The 25,869-nt window shown below is 43.1% G+C and overlaps 1 protein-coding gene across 3 annotated transcripts in view; it reads right to left on the bottom strand.

Moving 5' to 3' along the window:
- Positions 1 to 25,869, bottom strand: part of pam (peptidylglycine alpha-amidating monooxygenase) — a 181,215-nt gene that overhangs the window by 23,303 nt on the left and 132,043 nt on the right. For 2 of the 3 annotated variants that reach the window (XM_055633263.1, XM_055633264.1), the window contains one exon: positions 17,884 to 18,195. The exons of the other annotated variant lie outside the window; for it this stretch is intronic. In XM_055633263.1, coding sequence (XP_055489238.1) covers positions 17,884 to 18,195 — 312 coding nt within the window. The remainder of the gene's footprint in view (positions 1 to 17,883; positions 18,196 to 25,869) is intronic. 3 annotated transcript variants of the gene reach the window in all.

The raw sequence follows: 25,869 nt of genomic DNA on the forward strand, positions 1-25,869 counted from the left end.
TACATTGTTAGTGCCAAAGGCAATGTGTGTTCTAACAGCTCCAATATAGCACAATCAGTGTTGCTGCCTCATATCTCCAGTGATTCAGGATCAATCCTGATCTCAAATGCTGTCTGTGTAGAGTTTACATGTTCTGTTAGTGATCACGTGGTTTTTCTTTGTGCACACCACTCTCCTCCCATATTGGTTATAGTTAATGGCAAAATAAATCAAAGGAAATAGATTGGCATATGTTTGAGTGAGTAAATAATAATAATATATTTTATTGTCATTGCACATATGTGCAACGAGATTTGGTATGCAGCTTCCATCCAATGTCATTAAGTTAGATACCCAGAGAAATGTGATTTATAAAAAAGAACAGTAAAACAGTATAAAGTGCAAATAGGTCTATGCCGGGTCGATGTGCGACGTGACTGAATGGTGGCCGATTAGGAAAAGGGGAGATGCAACGAGACCTGGGTGTCATGGTACATCAATCGTTGAAAGTAGGCATGCAGGTGCAGCAGGCAGTGAAGAAAGCGAATGGTATGTTAGCTTTCATAGCAAAAGGATTTGAGTATAGGAGCAGGGAGGTTCTACTGCAGTTGTACAGGGTCTTGGTGAGACCACACCTGGAGTTATGCGTGCAGTTTCGGTCTCCAAATCTGAGGAAAGACATTCTTGCCACTCGCTTGTACTCGCTAGAATTTAGAAGATTGAGGGGGGGTCTTATAGAAACTTACTAAATTCTTAAGGGGTTGGATAGGCTAGATGCAGGAAGATTGTTCCTGATGTTGGGGAAATCCAGAACAAGGGGTCACAGTTTAAGGATAAAGGGGAAATCTTTTAGAACTGAGATGAGAAAAACATTTTTCACACAGAGAGTGGTGAATCTCTGGAATTCTCTTCCACAGAATATAGTCGAGGCCAGTTAATTGGCTATATTTAAGAGGGAGTTAGATGTGGCCCTTGTGGCTAAAGGGATCAGGGGGTATGGAGAGAAGGCAGGTACGGGATACTGAGTTGGATGATCAGCCACGATCATATTGAACGGCGGTGCAGGCTCGAAGGGCCGAATGGCCTACTCCTGCACCTATTTTCTATGTTTCTATGACCATCCGAGGGAGACAGTTCATGGGGGTGGGGGCACTCAGCAGGGCCGGTTTAGAGCAGCGATAGCTCTGGGGATGAAGCTGTTCCAGAGTCTGGAGGTGCGGGCGTAGAAGGCCTTGTAATTTCTGCCGGAAGGTAGAAGTTCGAACAGACTATTACAAGGGTGTGAGGAGTCTTTGTGAATGCTGACGGCCTTCCTGAGGCACCGTGTGTAGTAGATGCCCTCCAAGACTGGTAGCTCTGTCCCAATTAAAATTGTTGGGGTACAGAGAAATAAGGAGAGTGGAATGGGAATCCTTCTCTATGAGCTGGTATGGGCTCATTCTACTGAATGGTTTCCATCTCCGAAGATCCTGCTACCGAGTCAAGAAAATTAAAGAATGTTTTCGATATAGTTTTCGATAGAGCAAGTTATTGTTAAGAACAGAGCTTGAACTTTGATTTTAGGTTCAGTGTATGGATATACTCAAGATAACATGAACCGTAACATGAACAGCCTTTGTCACACATTGTCAGATTTTAATAGACAATAGGTGCAGGAGTAGGCCACTCAGCCCTTCGAGCAAGCACCGCCATTCAATGTGATCGTGGCTGATCATCCACAATCAGTACCCCGTTCCTGCCTTCTCCCCATATCCTCTGACTCCGCTATCTTTAAGAGCCCTATCTAGCTCTCTCTTGAAAGTATCCAGAGAACTGGCCTCCACCGCCCTCTGAGGCAGAGAATTCCACAGACTCACACCTCTCTGTGTGAAAAAGTGATTCCTCCTCTCCGTTCTAAATGGCTTACCCCTTATTCTTAAACTGTGGCCCCTGGTTCTGGGCTCCCCCAACATCGGGAACATGTTTCCTGCCTCTCGCGTGTCCAAATCCTTTATAATCTTACATGTTTCAATAAGATGCCCTCTCATCCTTCTAAACTATAGAGTATACAAGCCCAGCCGCTCCATTCTCTCAGCATATGACAGTCCTGCCATCCCGGGAATTAACCTTGTAAACCTATGCTGCACTCCCTCAATAGCAAGAATGTCCTTCCTCAAATTAGGGGACCAAAACTGCACACAATACTCCAGGTGTGGTCTCACCCAGGCCCTGTACAACTACAGAAGGACATCTTTGCTCCTATACTCAACTCCTCTTGTTATGAAGGCCAACATGCCATTCACTTTCTTCACTGCCTGCTGTACCTGCATGCTTACTTTCATTGACTGATGAACAAGGACCCCCAAGATCCTCTTTTCCCAACTTGACACCATTTAGATAATAATCTGCCTTCCTGTTCTTGCTAGCAAAGTGGTAACCTCACATTTATCCACATTAAACTCCATCCGCCATGCATCAGCCCACTCACCCAACCTGTCCAAGTCACCCTGCATTTTCATAGATGTATTGCCAGCCATCTTTAGCTTATGCTTGTTTTGGGGGGCTAGTTCCCTTCAATTTTCTCTTCAGCATATAAAAGGCATGCTCAATTGGGTTCAGTTTGAGTGATTGACTTGGCCACTCAAAAATTGACCATCTTTTAGCTTTGAAAAACTCCTTTGTTGCTTTAGCAGCATGTTTGGGATCATTGTCTTGCTGTAGAATGAACTGCTGACCACGGATTTTTGAGGCATTTTTTTGAGCTTGAACAGATAGAATGTGTCTATACACCAGAATTCATCCTGCTTCTACCACCAGCAGTCATATCATCAATGACGATAAGTGAGCGAGTACCTTCAGCAGCCACACATGCCCAGACCCTAACACCCCCACCACTTTGGATCTGGGGCAGTTCCTTATCTCCTCCATGCTTTACTCTTGGCCTCACTCTGGTATAAGGTAATCTATCTCATCTGTCCACAAGAGTTTTTTCCAGAACTGTAGTTGCTCTTTTCAGTACTTCTTGGCAAACTGGCCATCCTATTTTTGTGGCTAACCAGTGGATTGCATCTTGTAGTGTCGCCTCTGTATTTCTGTTCATGAAGTCTTCTGCGGACAGTGGTCACTGACAAATCCACACCTGATTCCTGAAGAGTGTTTCTGATCTGTCGGACAGGTGTTTGGGGATTTTTCTTTATTGTAGAGAGAATTCATCTGTCATCAGGTCTTCCTTGGTCTGCCAGTCCCTTTTTCGATTAGCTGGCTTTCATTGCCACAACTTTGGTCCTCATGTTGATAAACAGCAATAAAAGTTTACAAAGGTGCTGGACTATGTGCTGAGAGCTCTCTTATATCTGCATTACGGAGGCATTTAAACACACCTGAGCAATCGCAAACACCTATGAATCCATGTGTTCCAAACATTGTGGTACCCTTAAATGGGGGGGAACTACGGATAAACATTGCTGCTATTTCTACATGGTGAAACCAAAATGTATAATAATGGCCTTTATTAAAATCAGACAATGTGCACTTTAACCACATGTGGTTTCTTTTCTATTACAAATCTTAAATTGGGGAGTACAGAGGCAAATAAATGAATGATGGGTCTTTGTCCCAAACATTATGGAGGGCCCTGTTTGTTGATCTATATAGAAAGACTCTTGACCTATCTTCTTCACTTGCAATGGAATGTTATTCAGCAAATTCAGCGAGGTCCAACTGATCAATAATTAAATAAATTAACCGTATCAACAAAAGGCAATGTTCAAAGACAACAGGAGATTTTTAAATTCCAATGTTTGATTTTTTTTTTTGAACAGTCATACAAGCCACATGTACCCTCCTGACATGTCTGTAATAGTACTTTGGGTTTTTTTCAAGGTGAAGCAAATTACTACATTTGATATCAAACAGATAATTACAAAAAAATCTGAGGTGAAGATAAAAACTGCACTGGTTTGCACAATGAATGTTAATGCAAAACTTTCATGTCAAACTTGGCAGTCTGAATACTTGAAATTCAATTTCTGTGAAATAATTAATTCCCAAATGGTAGACTGGTACTGCAGATCTGACTGAACCAACCAGCAAAAATCTAAGGTTTTGTCTGATCTGTGCTGAGTTAGACAATCTCTGACAATGAACTGCCTGAAAGATGCTGTGAATGTGAAATATGTTATACAGATTATTTCATTTTTAGTACTGGATAAGCAGTAATGGTGCTGATCAACTAGGATTAGACAATGGCTCAATTATTTTCACATACATGGAGCTAACTTGAAAGAAAATGAGAGAGTTACCCGCATAATCAATATGGCTATTAAAATCAGATGGGTATAATTTGCAAGCAACTTGCTGTTTTGTGATTTAAACAGCAATGTCAATTGCAGAACATATTATCATCTGTATTTAAGAAGGAACTGCAGATGCTGGAGAATCGAAGGTACACAAAAAAGCTGGAGAAACTCAGCGGGTGCAGCAGCATCTATGGAGTGAAGGAAATAGGCAACGTTTCGGGCCGAAACCCTTCTTCAGACTGATCAGGGGCGGGGGTGGGCGGGGACAAGAAAGGACAAAGGAGGAGGAGCCCGAAGGCTGGGGGATGGGAGGAGACAGCAGGGGGACTGAGGAAGGGGAGGAGACAGCAAGGACTAACAAAATTGGGAGAATTCGATGTTCATGCCCCCAGGACGCAGACTCCCCAAACGGAATATGAGGTGCTGAATTATCATCTGTATTCCTGTTACTTTACGCATGAAAACCTTAGTGGGTTTTTTTTCTTCTTGGTACGACTATCATGACTTGAGCCCATTCATGTAATTTTCTGATTAGCCTACGTGCAGTGAAAATTTACGTGAAAATCCCCCAAAAATACCTTAACAAAGTAGTGAAATCAGGAAGCGAGATTAAAGTTTGACTCATTTTATGTATTATCTTACTTTAGAGATACACTGGGTGGAAATAGGTTCTTCGGCCCACTGAGTCCATGCCAACCAAGGATCACCCTTACACAAGGTTACACAAAAAAGCTGGAAAACTCAGCGATCTATGGAGCCTTTCGGGCCGAAACATTTCCTTCGCTCCATAGATGCTGCTGCACACGCTGAGTTTCTCCAGCTTTTTTGTGTAATTGACAGATCTGCAGTTCACTCTGATCACCCTACAAGTTCTACCCTACACACTAGGGACAATTGACAGAAGCCAATTGACCTACAAACCCGCACGTCTTTGGGATGTGGGGGGGAAACCAGAGCACATGGGGAAGACCCAAGTGGTCACAGGGAGAACGTGCAAACTCCACACAGACAACACGTGTGGTCAGGATCAAACCCAGGTCTCTGGCGCTGTAAGGCAGCAGCTCTACAAATGCACCACTGTGCCGCCCTTATTATTGTAACTTCGTACACTGAAACGACATAATGTCCAGTCCAGAAAGTAGGAAACAAATTAAAATTAAATTTAATTTTGATATTTCTTATGAAACAAACATATTAAACAACCAAGAAAATTAAAACAGCATGATAGTCTATCACCCACCATCCAACCTCTGTCCAACACAGAGGCATCATCTTCTACTTAAAATCTCACCGTTTTACCTGCAAGACTAAGCAGACTCCGGAGTGAACATAGCTGGTAATTCTGCCCACTGAATCTGTGCTAGGCAAATTCAAATGGTCAATTGATTTCAGTAAGAAGGGAGGCAGGCAACATAGAGTCACAGATATATACAGTACGCCCGACTTGTCTATCCCAATCGAGTATTACCTAACTGAATTATTCCCATTTGTCTGCATTTGGCCCATATCGCTCTATACCATTCCTATCCATGTACCAGTCCAAATGTCCACTAAACATTGTAATTGTGCCCGCCTAGAGTCAGAGTCATAGACTGATACAGTGTGGAAACAGGCCCTTCAGCCCAACTCACCCACACCGGCCATCAATGACCCAGCTACCCCAGGTCCCACTTGCCTGCGCTTGGTCCAATCCCTCCAAACCTGTCCTATCCATGTACCTGTCCAACTGTTTCTTAAACAATGGGATAGTCCCAGCCTTAACTACCTCCTCAGGCAGCTTGTTCCATACACGCACCTCCCTCTGTGTGAAAATGTTACCCCTCGGATTCCTATTAAATCTTTTGCCCTTCCCCTTGAACCTATGTCCTCTGATCCTCGATTCCCATACTCTGGGTAATAGACTATGTGCATCTACCCGATCTATTCCTCTCATGATATTGTATACCTCTATAAGATCTCCCCTCAGCCTCCATAGAATAGAGAGCCAACCTACTCAACCCTCTTCCTATATCTCACACCCTCTAGTCCAAGCATCATCCTCATAAATCTTTTCTGCAACCTTTCAAGCTTGACAATATCTTTCCTATCACATGGTGCCCAGAACTGAACACAATATTCTAAATGAGGTTTCACAAACATCTTATACAACTTGCAACATGACCTCCCAACTGTTATACTCAATACTCTGACTGATGAAGGCCAAAGTGCCAAAAGCCTTTTTGACCACCTTATCTACCTGTTACTCGACCTTCAAGGAACCTGTACTCATAGATCCCTCTGCTCTACAACACTACCTAGAGGCATACCATTTACTGTGTAGGTCCTGCCCTTGTTCGACGTCCCAAAATGCAACACCTCACACTTCTCCGTTTTAAATTCCATCAACCATTCCTCCGCCCACCTGGCCAATCGATCCAGATCCTGCTGCAATCTTTCACAACCATCCGCACTATCTGCAAAACCACTAACTTTTATATCATCAGCAAACTTGCTAATCTTGCCCTGTATGTTCTCATCCAAATCATTGATGTAGATGACAAACAGTAACGGGCCCAGCACCGAACCCTGAGGCACACCACTAGCCACAGGCCTCCAGTCTGAGAAACAACCTTCTACCATCATCTTCTGCTTCCTTCCATGGAGCCAATTTGCTATCCATTCAGCTATCTCTCCTTGGATCCCATGAGCTCTAACCTTCCAGAGCAGCCGACCATTTGGCACCTTGTCGAACGCCTTACTAAAGTCTATGTACCCAACATCTACAACTCTGCCATCATAAATCTTTTTGCTCGGGTCTTTAATCAGATTTGTGAGACAAGACCTCCCATGCACAAATCCACGCTGACTGTCCCTAATCAGTCCTTGCCCATCCAAATGGCTGGAAATCCCATCCCCCAGAATACTCTCCAGTATCTCACCAACTACAGATGTTAAGCTCATTGGCCTATAGTTCCCAACATTTTCCCTGCAGCCCTTCTTGAAAAGAGGCACAACATTTGCCACCCTCCAATCCTCTGGGACCTCTCCTGTATTTAAGGACGACTCATCAATTTCAACCAGGGCTCCCACAATTTCCTCTCTAGTTTCCCGCAATGTCTTTGGATATATCTGATCAGGCCCTGGAGATTTATCTACCATCAAACACAACAGTACCTTCAGTACTTCCTCAACGGTGACCCTGACTACTCTCATGACACTTCCAGTGACCGCTCCAATTTCCTCCGTTCTACTGTCTTTCTCCTTGGTAAATACGCATTGGTGACAATATTCCAATGTTCTATAGACTCAGGATCAGTTCCTGGGGATTGGAGGGTAGCTAATGTTATCCTACTTTTTAAGAAAGGCGGGAGAGAGAAAATGGGGAATTATAGACCAGTTAGCCTGACATCGGTGGCGGGGAAGATGCTGGAGTCAATTATAAAAAATGAGATAGCCGCACATTTGGATAGCAGTAACAGGATCGGTCCGAGTCAGCATGGATTTACGAAGGGGAAATCATGCTTGACTAATTTTTTGAAGATGTAACTAGGAAAATGGACAAGGGAGAGCCAGTGGATGTAGTGCACCTGGACTTTCAGAAAGCATTTGATAAGGTCCCACATAGGAGATTAGTGGGCAAAGTTAGGGCACATGGTATTGGGGGTAGAGTGCTGACATGGATAGAGAAGTGGTTGGCAGACAGGAAACAAAGAGTAGGGATTAACGGGTCCCTTTCAGAATGGCAGGCAGTGGCTAGTGGGGCACCGCAAGGCTCGGTGCTAGGACCGCAGCTATTTACAATATACATCAATGATTTGGATAAAGGGTTTCAAAGTAACATTAGCAAATTTGCAGATGACACAAAGCTGGGTGGCAGTGTGAACTGTGAGGAGGATGCTATGAGAATGCAGGGTGACTTGGACAGGTTGGGGGAGTGGGCAGATGCATGGCAGATGAAGTTTAATGCGGATAAATGTGAAGTTATCCACTTTGGTAGCAAAAATAGGAAGGCAGATTACTATCTAAATGGCATCAAGTTGGGAAAAGGGGAAGTACAATGGGATCTGGGGGTCCTTGTACATCAGTCTATGAAAGTAAGCATGCAGGTACAGCAGGCAGTGAAGAAAGCGTATGGCATGTTGGCCTTTATAAAAAGAGGAATCGAATATAGGAGCAAAGTGGTCCTTCTGCAGTTGTACAGAGCCCTAGTGAGACCACACCTGGAGTATTGTGTGCAGTTTTGGTCTCCAAATTTGAGGAAGGACATTCTTGCTATTGAGGGAGTGCAGTGTAGGTTTACAAGGTTAATTCCCGGGATGGCGGGACTGTCATATGCTGAGAGAATGGAGCAGCTGGGCTTGTACACGCCGGAGTTTAGAAGGATGAGAGGATATCTCATTGAAACATATAAGATTGTTAAGGGCTTGGACATGCAAGAGGCAGGAAACATGTTCCCGATGTTGGGGGAGTCCAGTACCAGGGGCCACAGTTTAAGAATAAGGAGTAATCCATTTAGAACGGACACGAGAAAACACTTTTTCTCACAGAGAGTGATGAGTCTGTGGAATTTTCTGCCTCAGTGGGCGATGGAGGCAGGTTCTCTGGATGCTTTCAAGAGAGAGCTAGATAGGGCACTTAAAAATAGCGGAGTCAGGGGATATGGGGAGAAGGCAGGAACGGGGTACTGATTAGGGATGATCAGCCATGATCACATTGAATGGCGGTGCTGGTTTGAAGGGCCAAATTACCTACTCCTGCACCTATTGTCTATTGTCAAACATCAAACAAGAGATAGAAGCATAGAAACATAGAAAATAGGTGCAGGAGTAGGCCATTCGACCCTTCGAGCCTGCACCGCCATTCAATATGATCATGGCTGATCATCCAACCCAGTATCCTGTACCTCCTCTACACCCTATACACACATGACTGCTTGCCCCATCACCCCGCAAATAGGATCATAAAATTTGCGGACGATACAACCGTGGTGGGGCTCATCTCAAATGGGAATGAGGTCGCCTAAAGAGAGGAGGTGCACAAACTTTCTAAGTAGTGTGCTCACAACAATCTCTCTCTGAACACTAAAAAGACAAAGGAGATCATCACTGATTTCAGGCGACATAGAGCGGAGCTCAGGCCACTGGAGATAGGGGGCGAGGAGGTGGAGAGGGTGCCTAGTTTTAAATTTCTGGGGATCAACATCAGTGAGGATCTTAAATGGTCTGTGAACTCTGCTGTAGTTGTAAAAAAAGGCGCAACAGAAACTTTACTTCCTCAGAACTCTGTCTGCCAAACTGCTGGAGTCTTTCTACCACTGTTCGGTAGAAAGCATACTGACGTACTGCATAACTGCCTGGTTTGGGAACTGTTCAGCAGCTGACAGAGCAGCTCTCCAGAGGGTGATAAAAACTGCCCCAGCAGACAGAGAGGACATTTACCACTACAGATACCGCAGCAGGACCTGTAATATCGTGAAAGACATTACACATCCTTGTCACCACCTTTTCACACTGCTGCCCTCAGGAAAAAGGTACAGGTCGCTAAAGTCACGCACTGCCAGACTCAAGAACAGCTTTTACCCATCAGCAATCTTGGAACTGAACTCTGTCTCGGGAGCGGGTTATGGGGAAGGAGGGGGGGTGGGAGAGAGTGTTAATTTATGTAAATGTGAATCCATGGGTGGGTTTGGGGAGGGAGGGAGTGTAAAAAGTATGAGTATGTGAATGTTTGAAGTTCTTTTAAATGGAGAGACACAGTAATCTCGTTGTATGTGACACATGCAATGACAATAAAGCATTCTGATTCTGACTTCTCTCCATACCCCCTGATCCCTTTAGCCACAAGGGCCACATCTAACTTCCTCTTAAATATAGCCAATGAACTGGCCTCAACCAAAGATCTTACCAGATCTGTGGCAGAGAATTCCAGAGATTCACCACACCACTCTCCGTGTGAAAAATGTTTTTCTCATCTCGGTCCTAAAAGATTTCCCCTTTATCCTTAAATAGGGTAAGGATATGGCTGGTCAAATAACCCAGGGTGGATTTCTTCAATTATACATTCCTGAACTTCCAACTATTAACAGCGAGACCAAATAAGTGTTGAATAAAAACACTTTAGTGGCATGGCCTCAATTGTTCCCTTTGTTTCCCCAATATATACCACCCCAACTTGCTGATCTGGCAATCATAACCACACCTACCTCGAATAACGTGACATGATTAAAAATATCCAAGACAAACAAAATGCGAAACCTAAATCTAAACATCAATCTAACCTGTGCACACACATAGTTGCAAGTAGCAGGAATTAGCCTCATTTGAAATTTCCAGGTCACCCAGAACTCCTCTTGAATGTCTAGCACAAATTCTGCAGTGATGCCGGAGAAAGGAAGGGTGACTTTCAAGAGTGAAGGAGGGCTCAGATCTATGACCAATCAGTAACTGTGAGGGAAATACTGACATCTCTCAACCAATTTCAGGAAGAGTTAGTGTAGATTTTGGTATAATTCATTGTAAGTAGTTGCATTCATTTGTAAATCATTTATTTTGTTACGGCATGTTAATGAGATGTGCCATTAAGATAATAACAGGTCGGGATCAAAATGCATCATTCAGTGGATGAGTGTTGATTTATGCAGGAGATTGTAAAAAGTCAGAGCTTGGGGCTCTTTATTTAAATACACACAAATACACATCGCATTTATAAGTAGATTATCTAACAACCCAAATAGAAACAAATGAGTTTGGTTTAATAGCTGTAACAGAAATATGGTTGCAGGGCAACCGCGATGGGAAACTCAATATCCCTGATTATAATAATCCGTGATTGAGGAAGGTGAGGCAGCTTGTTAATTGAAGGAGGCATCATCAAAGATCTTATAGCAATAGGATCTTTGGGCTTCATTGTGGTAGTGATTAATGATCTAGGGGTGCTGTGGATTGTGATGTGGAATTAGGTTGGGTAGAAATAAGAAATAGCAGAGGAAGGAAGAGACGGAGGGGGGGAGGACTAGTGGCCCACAAGGTGCTATCTTTTGAAAGCACAAAATAATTGTAATCTGCACACTGTAAAACAAAATCAGTGCTGAAACAAAACAGAAGTGTTAGAGAAACTCAAGCAAGAATGCAGCGTCTGTGGAAATAGAAATTGGTTAAGGGCCTGTCCCACTTGGGCTGTCACTTATGCGACAGGCCGGTAATGACGGTCGCGTGACGGTCCCACGAGAATCGCTCGTGTCATCATGCACCCGCACAGCCGTCTGGAGCGCGTGACGTCATTTGAAGATGGACACAAAATGCAGGAGTGACTCAGCGGGACCGGCAGCATCTCTGGAGAGAAGGAATGGATGATATGTCGAGCCGAGACCCTTCTTCAGTCTGAAAGAAGGGTCTTGACCCAAAACATCACGCATTGCTTCTCTCCAGAGATGCTGCCGGTCCCGCTGACTTACTCCTGCATTTTGTGTCTATCTTCAATTTTCTTGGCCCCGCTCTGGGAGTAGAAGTGGGGGCAGATCCGGATCAGCAACGGCCGTGAGCTCCAGGCCGAGTTCGGCGATCGTTTGCCTGCTTCTGCTGCTGTTGGAGGTGAGATGTTGCGTCGCGCCAGGGTCTTGGGCCTGTCCCACTTTGGCCGTCAGTTACTCGACAGGTCGGTGGAGTGCGAAGATTTCATGCAGGACGAAGTCCACACTCCTCCACATCTCTCCATGCGCCCGTCCGCGCTACCCACACACGCTAGCAGGTCGCGTAAATGGCGCACAAAAGACAGCCAAGTGGGACAGACCCTTTAATGTTTCAGATCAGGGACCCTTCCTCAGAACTGGTTAGAGTAGAAGGATGTCAGTGCAAAGCTCGGGGGAAAGGAGAGGAGAGAGAGCCAGAAGACTACGTGAGGATAGATAAGCCATTTCAACTTCCCTTCCCATTGCCACACCAACTGTCCACTGCCCGCCTGCCAGGGAAAAGCCGTGGGTAAACTAGAAGAACAACACCTCGTATGATACCCGGGTTATCTGCAACCCAATTGTACAAATACTGAACATTGAACTTTCCAATTTCAGGGAACCCTTAACCCCAGTGTTTCCTTTCTCTCCTCCCAATCCACTCCTGGTCCTTGTATTCCCTTTCCCATACCACCCCATCACCCATGTGTATACCTTTCCTCATACTGGTTCCATCCACATACCCGCCACACACGTCACCCACCCGATCCTATCCCCACCTACTCATCGCTAGCTTGAATGCTTCATTATCATACTGAATTATCAGATACCAGCCTTCACCTTCTATCATTTCCACATTCACCCCTCTCCCCAAGCTGAGTCTAATGTTTTTCTCCATATCTGCTACCACCTATCCCCCAACTGCCTCAGTCTCCCAGCTCCATCCCTCCTCTCCCCACCTGGCTCCATACACCCATATAACCATATAACAATTAAAGCACGGAAACAGGCCATCTCGGCCCTACAAGTCCGTGCCGAATAATTTTTTTTTTTTTTTCCCCTTAGTCCCACCTGCCTGCACTCATACCATAACCCTCCATTCCCTTCTCATCCATATGCCTATCCAATTTATTTTTAAATTATACCAACGAACCTGCATCCACCACTTCCACTGGAAGCTCATTCCACACCGCTACCACTCTCTGAGTAAAGAAGCTCCCCATCATATTACCCCTAAACTTCTGTCCCTTCATTCTAAAGTCATGTCCATATGTTTGAATCAATATTCAGCAAAGGAAAAGCAGGTCCATCAACTCTGTCTATCCTTCTAGTCCGTTTAAAGACCTCTATCAAGTCCCCCCTAGTCCCATCTGCCTCCAGAGAATAAGACCCATACCCCCATCATCCTTTACCCCCTTCTTCATATAACGATCACTGGTGTTTTGCTGATAAAAACAAACCTGCCTGGTTCCCTTCACTGGAAATCATCGAACACATGTAGGGCTCGATCTGAGTAAAGACAGTTCTTTTCCTCTATAGTGTGGCCCTGCTAAGTTTCAGTCAGTTTATTTTCTTCACGTCAAGAATCCCCTCTTTGAATCTTCCCTACTCTCAGTGAAAAGCTTTTTTTGTCCCAGGTGAGAGCTGAAATGCAGGGAATAGATGAGACAGGAGGGAAGCCACATCACAGGAAGAAGGAAGACTTCTTTGAAAACCTTCCACCCTTTCCCTGGTTCTGAAAGAGGGACTCTGAAACGGAAACTGGTTTCTCTTTCCACAGATGCTGCTTGACTGGCTGAGTACTTCCGACATTTGTTTTTAATCTGAATAATGATTGGGTTAATCAATTAGGCAAGGGTTTAGTGATAGAGGAATATGTGGAATGCATCAGGGATTGTTTCCTCGAGTAGTATATTATAGAAGGTACACAAAAATGCTGGAGAAACTCAGCGGGTGCAGCAGCATCTATGGAGCGAAGGAAATAGGCAAGGTTTCGGCCCGAAACGTTGCCTATTTCCTTCGCTCCATAGATGTGGCCTGTTGATTTTTATTGTATGGCTGTATGGAAATTAATTTCACTGTGCCATCAGGCACATGTGACAATTAAATCTATCTTGAATCTTACCTTCCATTTTCCAGCATCTGCAGTTCCTTCTTAAACAGTATATTATAAAACCGACCTGGGAATAGACTATTTTAGACTTGATCATGTATCATGAGAAAAAAAAAGGTCTTGATTAGGATACTGCAGGAAATAGTGATACAGTATGTCAGAATTCTAAGGGCCAAAAACAGTGACCTCAACTTCATTATATGTAATTACTAAGGAGTGAATGAAAAGTAGGCTAAGAAAAGGTCAGCAGATGAGCTGAGGCAGATACTTATTCCCTATTTCAGAATGTTCAGTAGCAATTTATCCCAATCAAAAAGAGCAACAATGAGATATGAACCATCCATGGTTAACAAATGACGATAAGGAAGATATTACGTTTTTTTTAAACTAGAGCACATAAAGTGGCTAAAGCTGCTGGGTACGCCAGAATACTGGGAGGTTTTCAAAATCCCGAAATAAGGAACAAAAAATGTAATAAGGGAGAAAAACAATAGGGAAAGAAATTTGGTAAAAACAAACAAGAGCCACAATGGTTATATACAAAGGGGCAGCACAGTGACGCAGCCTTGCAGAGCCAGAGACCCAGCTTCAATCCTGGCTATGGGTGCTGTTGTATGTTCTCCCCGTGTCTGCGTGGGTTTGTAGGTTAATTGGCTTGGTAAAATTGTAAATTGTCTGGGTGGCCGGCGGATTGTCTGCGGGTGGCCCAGCGCGGAGTCGGAGATGTTGCCAAAGGAAAATGGAGAGTCTTATCCTGGCAGAGGAGAGCGTGCAGCGCCCGCTGTGAGTCCCAAATGCACTGCCATCACATCGCCTCGCAGATGCAACCCCTTCCCCTCTGGTCCCCCTTGCTGGCTCCTGCCCCCCCCCGTGAATCCCCCCTCTCCCCCCATGGCTCTTCCACCGTCTTTTCTCAGAACTCTCCCCCCCACCCCCGCATCCCCCCCCTCACCCGCCGGCGTGGCCGTAGCTGCTGGTGCTTCCGGGCCGAGCCGAGGATCCGAGGCCTGGCTCTAAGGGCGCCGACGGCTGATGCTCCTCCGGGGCACACAAGAAGGGAGAGGAGCGGCAACCAGTGTAGAGGAAAGGAGAGGGAGGCATTGGGGGGAGGGGAGGAGGAGAGGGGTAAGAAGAGGGAGGGTGAAGAGGAGGGGGAGAGAGTGCTTGAGATGAGGGGAAATGAGCTGCGCCTGTGCAGTTGGGGGCGATGGGTGAGTGGTGGAATATTGCATGGGGGACCAAGCCTCCTGTGTGACAGGGACCCAACGGGTCCCACTTAGTCTAGTAATTGATATATATATATATATATATATATATATATATATATAACACACATCAGAGGTTCCAGCATAAATCCGTGCAGCCCACCACTAGTCACAAACCTGCAGCCAGAAGAACATCATTCCACTCCACCTCTGTCTTCTATGGGCAAGCCAGTTCTGAATCTAAACTACCAAATCACCATGGATCCCATGCATCTAAATATTTTGGATCAGGCACTACTTTGGATGAGGGATTTTATCAAATATCTTACTAAAATCCATGAAGACAAGAAGCTCTACCCCACCCCCATCAATCACCTTCGTCACCTCCTCAAAAAGTTCAATATGTACTCCAATGTATTCCAAACTCATTGAAATAAAAGTCAACATGCATTTGCCTCCCTAATGTTTTGCTGAATATATAAGTTTATGCCTGCAGCTTGCAATACTTTACACCAGGAGCAATCTGTGCATATTTCATAGTTTCTCACTGTTCATAAAAATGCTATTGTAATGTCCCTCCAACTAATGGGCATAACTTTAAAATACTTTTTTTTTACCATTATACTCCTGATGACACCTTCTCATCTATTCACTTAAGCATTCAAAATTCCTTTACAAAATTTTCATCAATATGCTACTCCAATCCCGAGAGGCATTTTATACAGTAGTCTTTTGTGTGGTACCTTATCAAATGCTTTTTGACAATTCAGAAATACTAAAACCACAGGATGCCCCCGAGGCCATTCTTCCAGTCACATTCTCTAAAATAAACTCCTCCGCACCTTAAATAAAAGGATTTGCTTCACCATATAATCTTCTACAATCTGTGCCCTGTTAGGCATCCTAGAGGCTAGATTTCTGGGATGCTGACAGCAAATCTCAGGCTAACTAGCCAGTATTTCCCTGTTTCTTTTCCCTTCCATTCTCTCTCAAATATCAGTTATGTTGTTACTTTCAAATCTGCAAATACGAGTGGCCTGGAACATAAAATAGGTATATAGCTTTCAATCTCCTTTTTTTCCTTTTTTTCCTCTTTTCTTTTCTTTTTTTCGTCTCTTTCTACTTCTTCTCTCTTCTCTCTTCTTTCGGCCTATCTTTCTATCTCACGCACCACTTATGTCAATCTCCTCTTTTCTACTCTTTTCTTCCTTATTCCTGTTCTATTATTAAATTAAAAAATAAGAAGTTGTATATGAAATGTAATATGTCAACAAGTATTAGGTACTGTGGTACCACATTATTGTACTAACAAAAATAAAAATTAAAAAAATCTGCAAATATTCAAGAAGGACAGGAACTTTGGAAGATTACTATTACAAGCACCATCTTCGAAACACCTCCTTAATAATCTTTATGCAAGCTTTCATGACCGGGGATTTCTCTGGTATTCTTTTAATGTCTCCAACACCTTCAGTTGTAGAGATATTAATAACGACTATCCTTAGATCCTTGGCTTCCCACTATTTTTTCTGCCATACCCAGACAATCTTCTCAAGTAAATTTATTTTGTCTTTTGGCTGAAAGACAAAATAAGTTTTCTATGGATGTAGATTCACTTGCTTCCATTAGGCAAATCAGCAGTGACCACGAGTTCTCTTGTAAACCAATGTTGCACTAAAACTATTGCAAACTAATATTCTTCCCAAGAGCACATCAGTCGTCATCTACACTTACCGCAAGTGGGAATATTTGACACACTATACATTTTGATCATTCTTTCAATGAATAGTCTTTGCCAGATTGGTCTCTGTCTAAACTTTCAGGTTAGTCAACACTGGTCAAGGATTGCAAAACAGGCAGAGATGCAAAAAATAAAGATAAGATATTTATAACCAGTTCTGTGTATTTTACCATTCCATTTGATAGTGAGTCAACTTAGCAAATATGAATTCATCTTCAGGGCAAGACAAGATCATTCCATGCAAGAAACCAGCATTTCATAGAGGGGTTTCATGGGCATGCAAACATATTCTGCATGCTTAAAAACATATGTTTACATCCTTTTTGCAGCCAGCAAGTTAATAGCAGGTGCAACAGTCACAATCTACACAACAAAAGCTGTAACACCTTAAAAGCACTATCCTCTATAAAAATCAGAAGGGAATAGGTCAATAAACAAATGAACGTGATGCCTACATACCAAAGATCCTATAGCAAGCAAGATAGACCACTCCTTCTAAATGCAATGGGCTGACGTGTAGTATGCAACGGAGCGGAACGTGGGCATTTTTTTCATCCATTTCAGTAACCCGACCCGACTTGCAGTGTAATCAACGTTGCGGGGGAACAGTTTGTGTTAATAAATTATTATTCTGAAAATGAGGAGAAGATTTTTCCCAAATAACTTTTTTTTTTTAACGAGGATGTTTCCATAACCGGCTTCCGTCTCCGCACTAGTATCTTTGCTCCGCTATGGGATCTTTGGTGTGGAGACGGAAGCCGGTTACGGAAATGGGGCCGAAAATTACCCATGACTCTGTCCATGACCATACTACGTCTTTTTCGTCGAGTGATCTATCTTGCTCGCTGTAGGATCTTTGCTACATACCAGTACAAATTTGTGTCTGGATTATAGATTTTGACAGCTTTAACGGGAATCAAATTTCCTACATGCTGTTCCGAACATGGTTGGCAACTTATTTGGAACAATGATTAAATATTTAAAAATTGGATTTACAGAAGTACTTACGTACAAACTTAAAGTTCAATGCAGTTTTAAACCAAAACTGGCATTTTAAATGAACACATAATCCCTTCAGATTTTAATGATGTAGAATGAATTTAGAATTAAGCATCTCAAGTTTAACCGAGGACCTGACCCACCTCTGTGTTCACCTTCCCTGCTGTCCACCCAAGGTCTAGGCTGCAGAGTTGAAGGCAAGGTAAGGCTGGATGGCCTTGGTGTAGACGCTATCTTGTGGAATCTGTGAACTCTGTCTCTTACTAAGGGAGAGGCAGACCTTTCATCAAGTTGCAAGAACTCACTTGGACCAGAAGCCAGGTCCTTTTTTTGTACCACATTAACAATCTCAGCAACTAGGTCAGATTCTGCCTTGTGTGCAGGGTTGTACTTATGTACATGGACAACATCTTCTCTTTCCCCTAAGAGCTTGGAAATGAGTGCATAAAAGTTACCTGTTAGAGATTGTAAGGAAACAGAGAAAACAAAGAGAGTGAGAAAAGCAGTTCAGAAGATTTGAAAAGATTAATAAGCTTCTAAAGGCAATAGAACAGCAGCAGAACAAAATGACAGTTGCAATTACTTTTGTAAATAGTGTTAATCTTGAGAAGAATATTTGGTTATAAAATACATCAATTAAAGAGTGGTTCGTAAAATCTAACAAGTAATCGTTTTCTTTGTCTGAAATGAACAGATGGAGCAGTTTGACAGTAGTGAATGCATTATAACATCTATATAAATGACTGGAATGCCAACCTACCTACGGAATAACAATCACTCCAGAACAAATGAATACAAATTGTTATTTCAATAACATCTGGTTAAAGGTAGAATAGTAGCTTTTGTTTCCTTTTGTTTCCTTTTCCTGGGAGTGGTAACACTGCCGATATTCTTAATTGATTTAATAGTTCCAGAACCAAGTTTAGCTTATACCCATCTAACAGTACAATTCCAAATGGGGGATATAGTGTAAGCTACCACAGCAAAATCCTTCACACACGCCGGTACACAGATAGATTTATTACACAGCAAAATGTATTGCCTTGTTAGCCTTTGGCTATTTAATGTAAGTGCATTCTGCTCAAATTATTACAAAGGAATACACAAATACTTTAAAACAAAAGCCGAGTGCCACTTTAATAACCAATTAATTCATTATAAATATACTAAAATATTTACTAAAAATGACCATGTCGACCAAGATGCCCATCTACTCCAATCACACTTTCCCATGTTTGACACATATCCCTTCACCCCTCCATATCCCATGGGCACTAAGCTGAATCAGTAACAGTCAGATGATTATCAGGAAAGCCTGGGTGAAGCTGGTAATTTAAATACCGTTGCATAAAAATAATCTAAAGTATGACAGACTTATAGAGGAGCAAATAGGGACAAACAAGGAAATTATTGGTTTGTAATTGCACTCACTGTCAGGTGGCTTTGCATTGGTGGACAGGACATTTCTAGAGTAGATTTTTAGGAATAGGCTGTCCTCACATCTGGGAAAAACATGGACTGATTAAGGAAAATTAGTTTAAGAAAGAACTACAGACGATGTAAAATCGAAGGTAGACAAAAATGCTGGAGAAACTCAGCGGGTGAGACAGCATCAATGGAGCGAAGGAAATAGGCAACGTTTCGAGTCGAGACCCTTCTTCAGACTGATGTGAGGGTGGGGGGAGCGGAAAGAAGAAAGGAAGAGGCAGAGACAGCGAGCTGAGATAGGGAGGAGAAAGCAGGGACTACCTGAAATTAGAGAAGTCAATGTTCATACCGCTGGGGTTGCAAACTGCCCAAGCTAAATATGAGGTGCTGCTCCTCCAATTTACGGTGGTCCTCACTCTGGCCATGGAGGAGGCCCAGGACAGAAAGGTCAGATTCGGAATGGGAGGGGGAGTTGAAGTGCTGAGCCACCAGGAGATGCAGCAAAACTTGGATCAGTTGGAAACAGGCGAAGAAATTGGCGGATGGAATTTAATCTACAGAAGTCAAGGAACCTACAAACCTGTACGTATTTGGAATGTGGAAGGAAACCGGAGCACCTGGAGAGAACTCATGCAGTCACAGGGAGAAAATCCGTAGAGACAGCGACGGTAGTCAGGATCAAACCTGGGTCCCTGGCACTGCAAGGCAGCAACTCTACTGCTGTGCCACTGTGCCGCCCATGGTAAATGTACACGGAAAGTATACAGTTAATGGCAGGGCTCTTCAGAGCACGGGCATAGTGATGGAACTCTGAAAATCTAGATGGCACTGCCAAGGAAGGCGGTGGGAGCAGACATAATAGTGATGTTTAACAGGCATTTGGACAGGCATATGAACAGGAATGGAGGGATGTAGACCACATACAGATAGGATTACTTTAAATTGTTATTGTGATCAGTAGACATCATAAGCCAATGCCAATTCCTGTACTGCACTGTCATGTTTTCTAACTGGTTAGTGATCTTAGTTAAATTACAAATTAGTTTTACAAAAGATTATTGGACTGTAGTTTAGTTTTTACAGAAACTGGGAGAGCAGTTACATCTGAGGTCAATAGGTTTTTGTCAGACACGAAACACAATGATAGGAAACTAAACCAAATGCCTGGATAGAGATCATTGCTCATCTCATTGCACAATGAAGCAACAGATAGGCCACATGCCTGCTCTTATAGCAGGACTTCCCCTTTCTCAGAGCAGCAATCAATATGTTTCTCCATCGCATTCATCTAATTCTACTCTTAAATAATGTATATATTTCTTGCTCTAAAGAATGCATATATACAAGGGCTGCAAGGGTTACAAATGACCTGAGTTATTGAAATCCAACAACACAAATTCACCCACACATTTTAAAAACATTTTTCAAACTGGTAATAAGAATAATACAATGTTTCTTTGTATTCCTTAAAGAATGGGTACAGAACATATTCCATTAGTTTAATGATCGGTGATGCTCAGTTGAATTTCAATTAAATTAAAGAATTATCGCAAGTGTATGCTAATCAGTATGCCATGGGTTACAATACAAAAATGGATGCCTCTGGCTTACATTCAAATCTGTTTATGAACAGTTCCCAGCAATGGATCGCGCAGTCTGCTTATAGCTGTTAAATTCTTGTTAACTTATTTATCTTGTGACATGTAGTAACAAGACTCTGTAGTAACAGACGTCCAGGAAATCCTGCTATGATTCACGAGCCATCCTCTGTTCACACATAGAACTCATCTATCATAAGTGAGGTGAGAACTGAAAGAACATTCTAAAGCTTTCAGAATGAGTCAATTTTTTGTTTACCAATAATGGCAAATGTGGATACACAGGCAGTCATTCATCAAGTGTGCCGACTCCAGTTGTAGATGTCAGATTTCCTTAAAATGATCCTTTAGTTTAGAACTGCACCAACAGTTGCATTGATACTGCCCGTTTAGAGGTAAAATACTTCAATCTGCTTCACGGGAGCTTGGCTTGAAATAAGTTCAAAGGAACTTCATGAAGAGATAAAAACTGGAGAGGGTTAAGGAGGAAATTTCAGACCTGAAGACTCAAGCTGCACAAATATTGGTACCAGTAACAGAGTAACCAACATTGGGGGTGTGTAAGAGACTAAGATTGGAGGAACACAGCCATAGTGGAACACAGCCACAACAGAATTGGAACAATTGCGAGAAGATACAAAGATGTGGACCAATATGTTGGCTGTAGGTGAAACACAGACAAATGCCAGAACTGATGAAGCCAGTTGAATGCAAATAGTTCTCTAAAATATTACTGCATTCTAAATTCAGGAAATCATTTGAATGAACTATAATGCTGCTTATTGACAATAGTTGTTACTTTAATGATGCCTTACCTTCTTAGTAGCTATTCCTCTGAAAACCACAGGGGTAGCATAATGTAAGCATAATTCCAAATCCTCTATCCTTCATATCCATCTCCTAGCCCCCCTCAAACAGGTGCTTTGGATCTGTCTTCACTAAGGAGGACACAAACAACCTTCCTGATATGGCAGTGGCCAGAGGATCTGGGGTGACGGATGAACTGAAGGAAATCCACATTAGTCAGGAAATGGTGTTGGATAGACTGATGGGACTGAAGGCTGATAAATCCACAGGGCTTGATGGTCTGCATCCCAGGGTACTTAAGGAAGTGGCTAGAAATCGTGGATGCATTGATGATAATTGTCCAATGTTCTATAGACTCAGGATCAGTTCCTGTGGATTGGAGGGTAGCTAATGTTACCCCACTTTTTAAGAAAGGCGGGAGAAAGAAAACAGGGAATTATAGACCAGTTAGCCTGACATCGGTGGTGGGGAAGATGCTGGAGTCAATTATAACAGATGAAATAACTGCACATTTGGATAGCAGTAACAGGATCGGTCCGAGTCAGCATGGATTTACAAAGGGAAAATCATGCTTGACTAATCTTCTGGAATTTTTTGAAGATGTAACTAGGAAAATGGACAAGGGAGATCCAGTGGATGTAGTGTACCTGGAATTTCAGAAAGCATTTGATAAGGTCCCACATAGGAGATTAGTGGGCAAAATTAGGGCACTTGGTATTTAGGGTAGAGTGCTGACATGGATAGAACATCGGTTAGCAGACAGGAAACAAAGAGTAGGGATTAACGGGTCCCTTTCAGAATGGCAGGCAGTGACACAGTAAGGCTCGGTGCTGGGACTGCAGCTATTTACAATATACATCAATGATTTGGATGAAGGGATTCAAAGTAACATTAGCAAATTTACAGATGACACAAAGCTGGGTGGCAGTGTGAACTGTGAGGAGGATGCTATGAGAATGCAGGGTGACTTGGACAGGTTGGGGGAGTGGGCAGTGGGCAGATGAAGTTTAATGCGGATAAATGTGAGGTTATCCACTTTGGTAGCAAAAACAGGAAGGCAGATTACTATCCAAATGGCATCAAGTTGGGAAAAGGAGAAGTACAACGGAATCTGGGGGTCCTTGTACATCAGTCTATGAAAGTAAGCACGCATTTACAGCAGGCAGTGAAGAAAGCGAATGGCATGTTGGCCTTTATAACAAGAGGAGTTGAATATAGGAGCAAAGAGGTCCTTCTGCAGTTGCACAGAGCCCTAGTTCAATTCAATTCAATTCAATTCAACTTTAATATCATCGCACAAATACAAGTATCAGTACAACGAAATGCAGTTTTGCGTCAGTCCGTAGTAGTTGTACATAAAAAGAAAAAAACAAAAAAAAAATAGAAAGAGGGAAGATACAGAATAATCAGGAAATACAGAATGATTAAACAAAGGGGGACGGAGGGACCAGAGAAGTCTATCGTCGGGACTCCGAGTTCAGCAGTGTGATTGTGTTGTTATAGAAGCTTTTCCTCATCCTGCTGGTACGTGACCTGAGGCTCCTGTACCGCCTCCCTGATGGGAGGAGGGCAAACAGTCCATGGTTGGGGTGTGAGGGGTCTTTGATGATCTTCCCAGCCCGTCTCAGACACCGTTTTCGGTGGAGGGCATCCATGGCAGGGAGCGGGGCACCGATGATGTGCTGCGCGGTTTTCACCACCCGTTGTAGTGCTTTCCTGTCCGCAGCAGTGCAGCTGCTGTACCATACCGTGAAGCAGGTGGTCAGGATACTCTCTATGGTACAGCGGTAAAAGTTGGTCAGGATCTGGGGGGACAGGTGGGCTTTCTTGAGCCTCCTAAGGAAGTAAAGGCGCTGCTGTGAGACCACACCTGGAGTATTGTGTGCAGTTTTCGTCCCCTAATTTGAGGAAGGACATTCTTGCAGCGTAGGTTTACAAGGTTAATTCCCGGGATGGCGGGACTGTCATATGCTGAGAGAATGGAGCCTTGTATACTCTGGAGTTTAGAAGGATGAGAGGGAATCTCATTGAAACGTATAAGATTGTTAAGGGTTTGGACACGCTAGAGGCAGGAAACATGTTCCCGATGTTGGGGGAGTCCAGAACCAGGGGCCACAGTTTAAGAGTAAGGAGTAAGCCATTTAGAACGGAGACGAGGAAACACTTTTTCTCACAGAGAGTTGTGAGTCTAGAATTCTCTGCCTCAGAGGGCGGTGAAGGCAGGTTCTCTGGATGCTTTCAAGAGAAAGTTAGATAGGGCTCTTAAAAATAGCAGAGTCAGGGGATATGGGTAGAAGGCAGGAACAGGGTACTGATTGGGGATGATCAGCCATGATCACATTAAATGGCGGTGCTGGCTCGAAGGGCCGAATGGCCTACTCCTGCACCTGTTGTCTATTTTCTATTGTCTAAACTACTATTCTCATTTTTAAATACTCGATAGGAGATACTGCTTCAAAGGACTGCCAAGGACAAGAAGGCTCTGCAGAGAGTAGTGCGTTCGGTCGAATGCACTATGGGAACTTCACTCGCCCCCCTGCAGGAACTATACAACAGGAGGTGCAACTCCAGCGCAAATAAAATCATGGGGGACTCCTTCCACCCCTGCAACGGACTGTTCCAGCTGCTACGGTCAGGCAAACGCCTCCGTTGCCATGCGGTGTGAACGGAGAGGTTGAGAAGGAGTTTCTTCCCAGAGGCAATTCTGACTGTAAACGTCTATCTCACCAGGGACTTACTCTACTGAACGTTTTTCCTTCCATTATTTATTATGTAAAAGAATATGTGTGTTATGATTGTGTTTATAATTTGTTTGGTTGTTTGGTTGTTTGTCTTTTGCACAAAAGTCCGCGAGCATTGCCACTTTCATTTCACTGCACATCTCGTATGTGTATGTGACAAATAAACTTCACTTGACTTGACTTGGTAAAACATTGCTTCAATATTAAATAACAATTGAGGTTTGTGTACAGCCTGAATCATCAAGTCACATATTTCCAGTTCTTGTATCAATATTCTCAAAATATAAATGTTTGTGCAATATTTTCGCCACATTGACCAGATCAACAAAGAGTACTCATCAAATAGATTGTTTATTTAAATTGGAAGAGAGAGCTTTCATCGTCACTTATGCCCATCATCTTGCTGACATGCAGCTCTGCTCATTTAGCTGTTATTGCACCATTATGGGAAAATGCATTGTTTCACAATCACACCAAAGCTGGAAGCTAGACAGATTCCTGGGATGTCAGGATTTTCATATGAAGAAAGACTGGATAGACTCAGCTTGTACTCGCTAGAATTTAGAAGATTGAGGGGGGATCTTATAGAAACTTACAAAATTCTAAAGGGGTTGGACAGGCTAGATGCAGGAAGATTGTTCCCGATGTTGGGGAAGTCCAGGACAAGGGGTCACAGTTTAAGGATAAGGGGAAAATCCTTTAGGACCGAGATGAGAAAAACTTTTTTCACACAGAGAGTGGTGAATCTCTGGAACTCTCTGCCACAGAGGGTAGTTGAGGCCAGTTCATTGGCTATATTTAAGAGGGAGTTAGATGTGGCCCTTGTGGCTAAAGGGATCAGGGGGTATGGAGATAAGGCAGGTACAGAATACTGAGTTGGATGATCAGCCATGATCATATTGAATGGCGGTGCAGGCTTGAAGGGCCGAATGGCCTACTCCTGCACCTATTTTCTATGTTTCTAAGCCATTTGCCCAGGTGTACGTCCTCACTCACTGGAAGATGCCCACATTTAATCCATTCTCTGCCTTGGCCCAAGTCTTTCTTGCAACTCTTTGTCCATTTCCCTTTGCTAATTTCAGTTCTGGTTCTGTTATTTTTCTAAAAATCTACTATAATGGAATAATCTCTCTGGAAATGATATCACAGAACAGTAAAAAATATAATTTACAAAGAATTTATAAGTTATTTATTTAAATAACTATTCCCAAACCTAAACCTTCAAAATGTTCCTCACAGTGACAGAGATATTAAGTTTGAGATATATTGCATTTTTAATATCAGATATAAATATTTTACCAGCCTTCTGTTTGCAGACTGCCTGCCGTTTGGAGGTTTTGCAATAACATCGGTCCCTTGTGGGACATTACCCAGAGTACTAAATTTCAGAATTTTAGCTCTAAAAATGAAGAAATTAAATAATCAGTACTGCCTCGCCAACAGTCTGTCTGTCCTTTCCCTCTTTGTGTTTTAACAGAAGGTGCTAAATGTTTTATATGGAGGTGGGGCGGGGGAAACTTTTTCTAATCTTTTCCTCGACATTGATGCAATTTTA

The sequence above is a fragment of the Leucoraja erinacea genome, chromosome 3, assembly GCF_028641065.1.
Source record: "Leucoraja erinacea ecotype New England chromosome 3, Leri_hhj_1, whole genome shotgun sequence".
Classification (NCBI taxonomy): Eukaryota; Metazoa; Chordata; class Chondrichthyes; order Rajiformes; family Rajidae; genus Leucoraja; species Leucoraja erinaceus.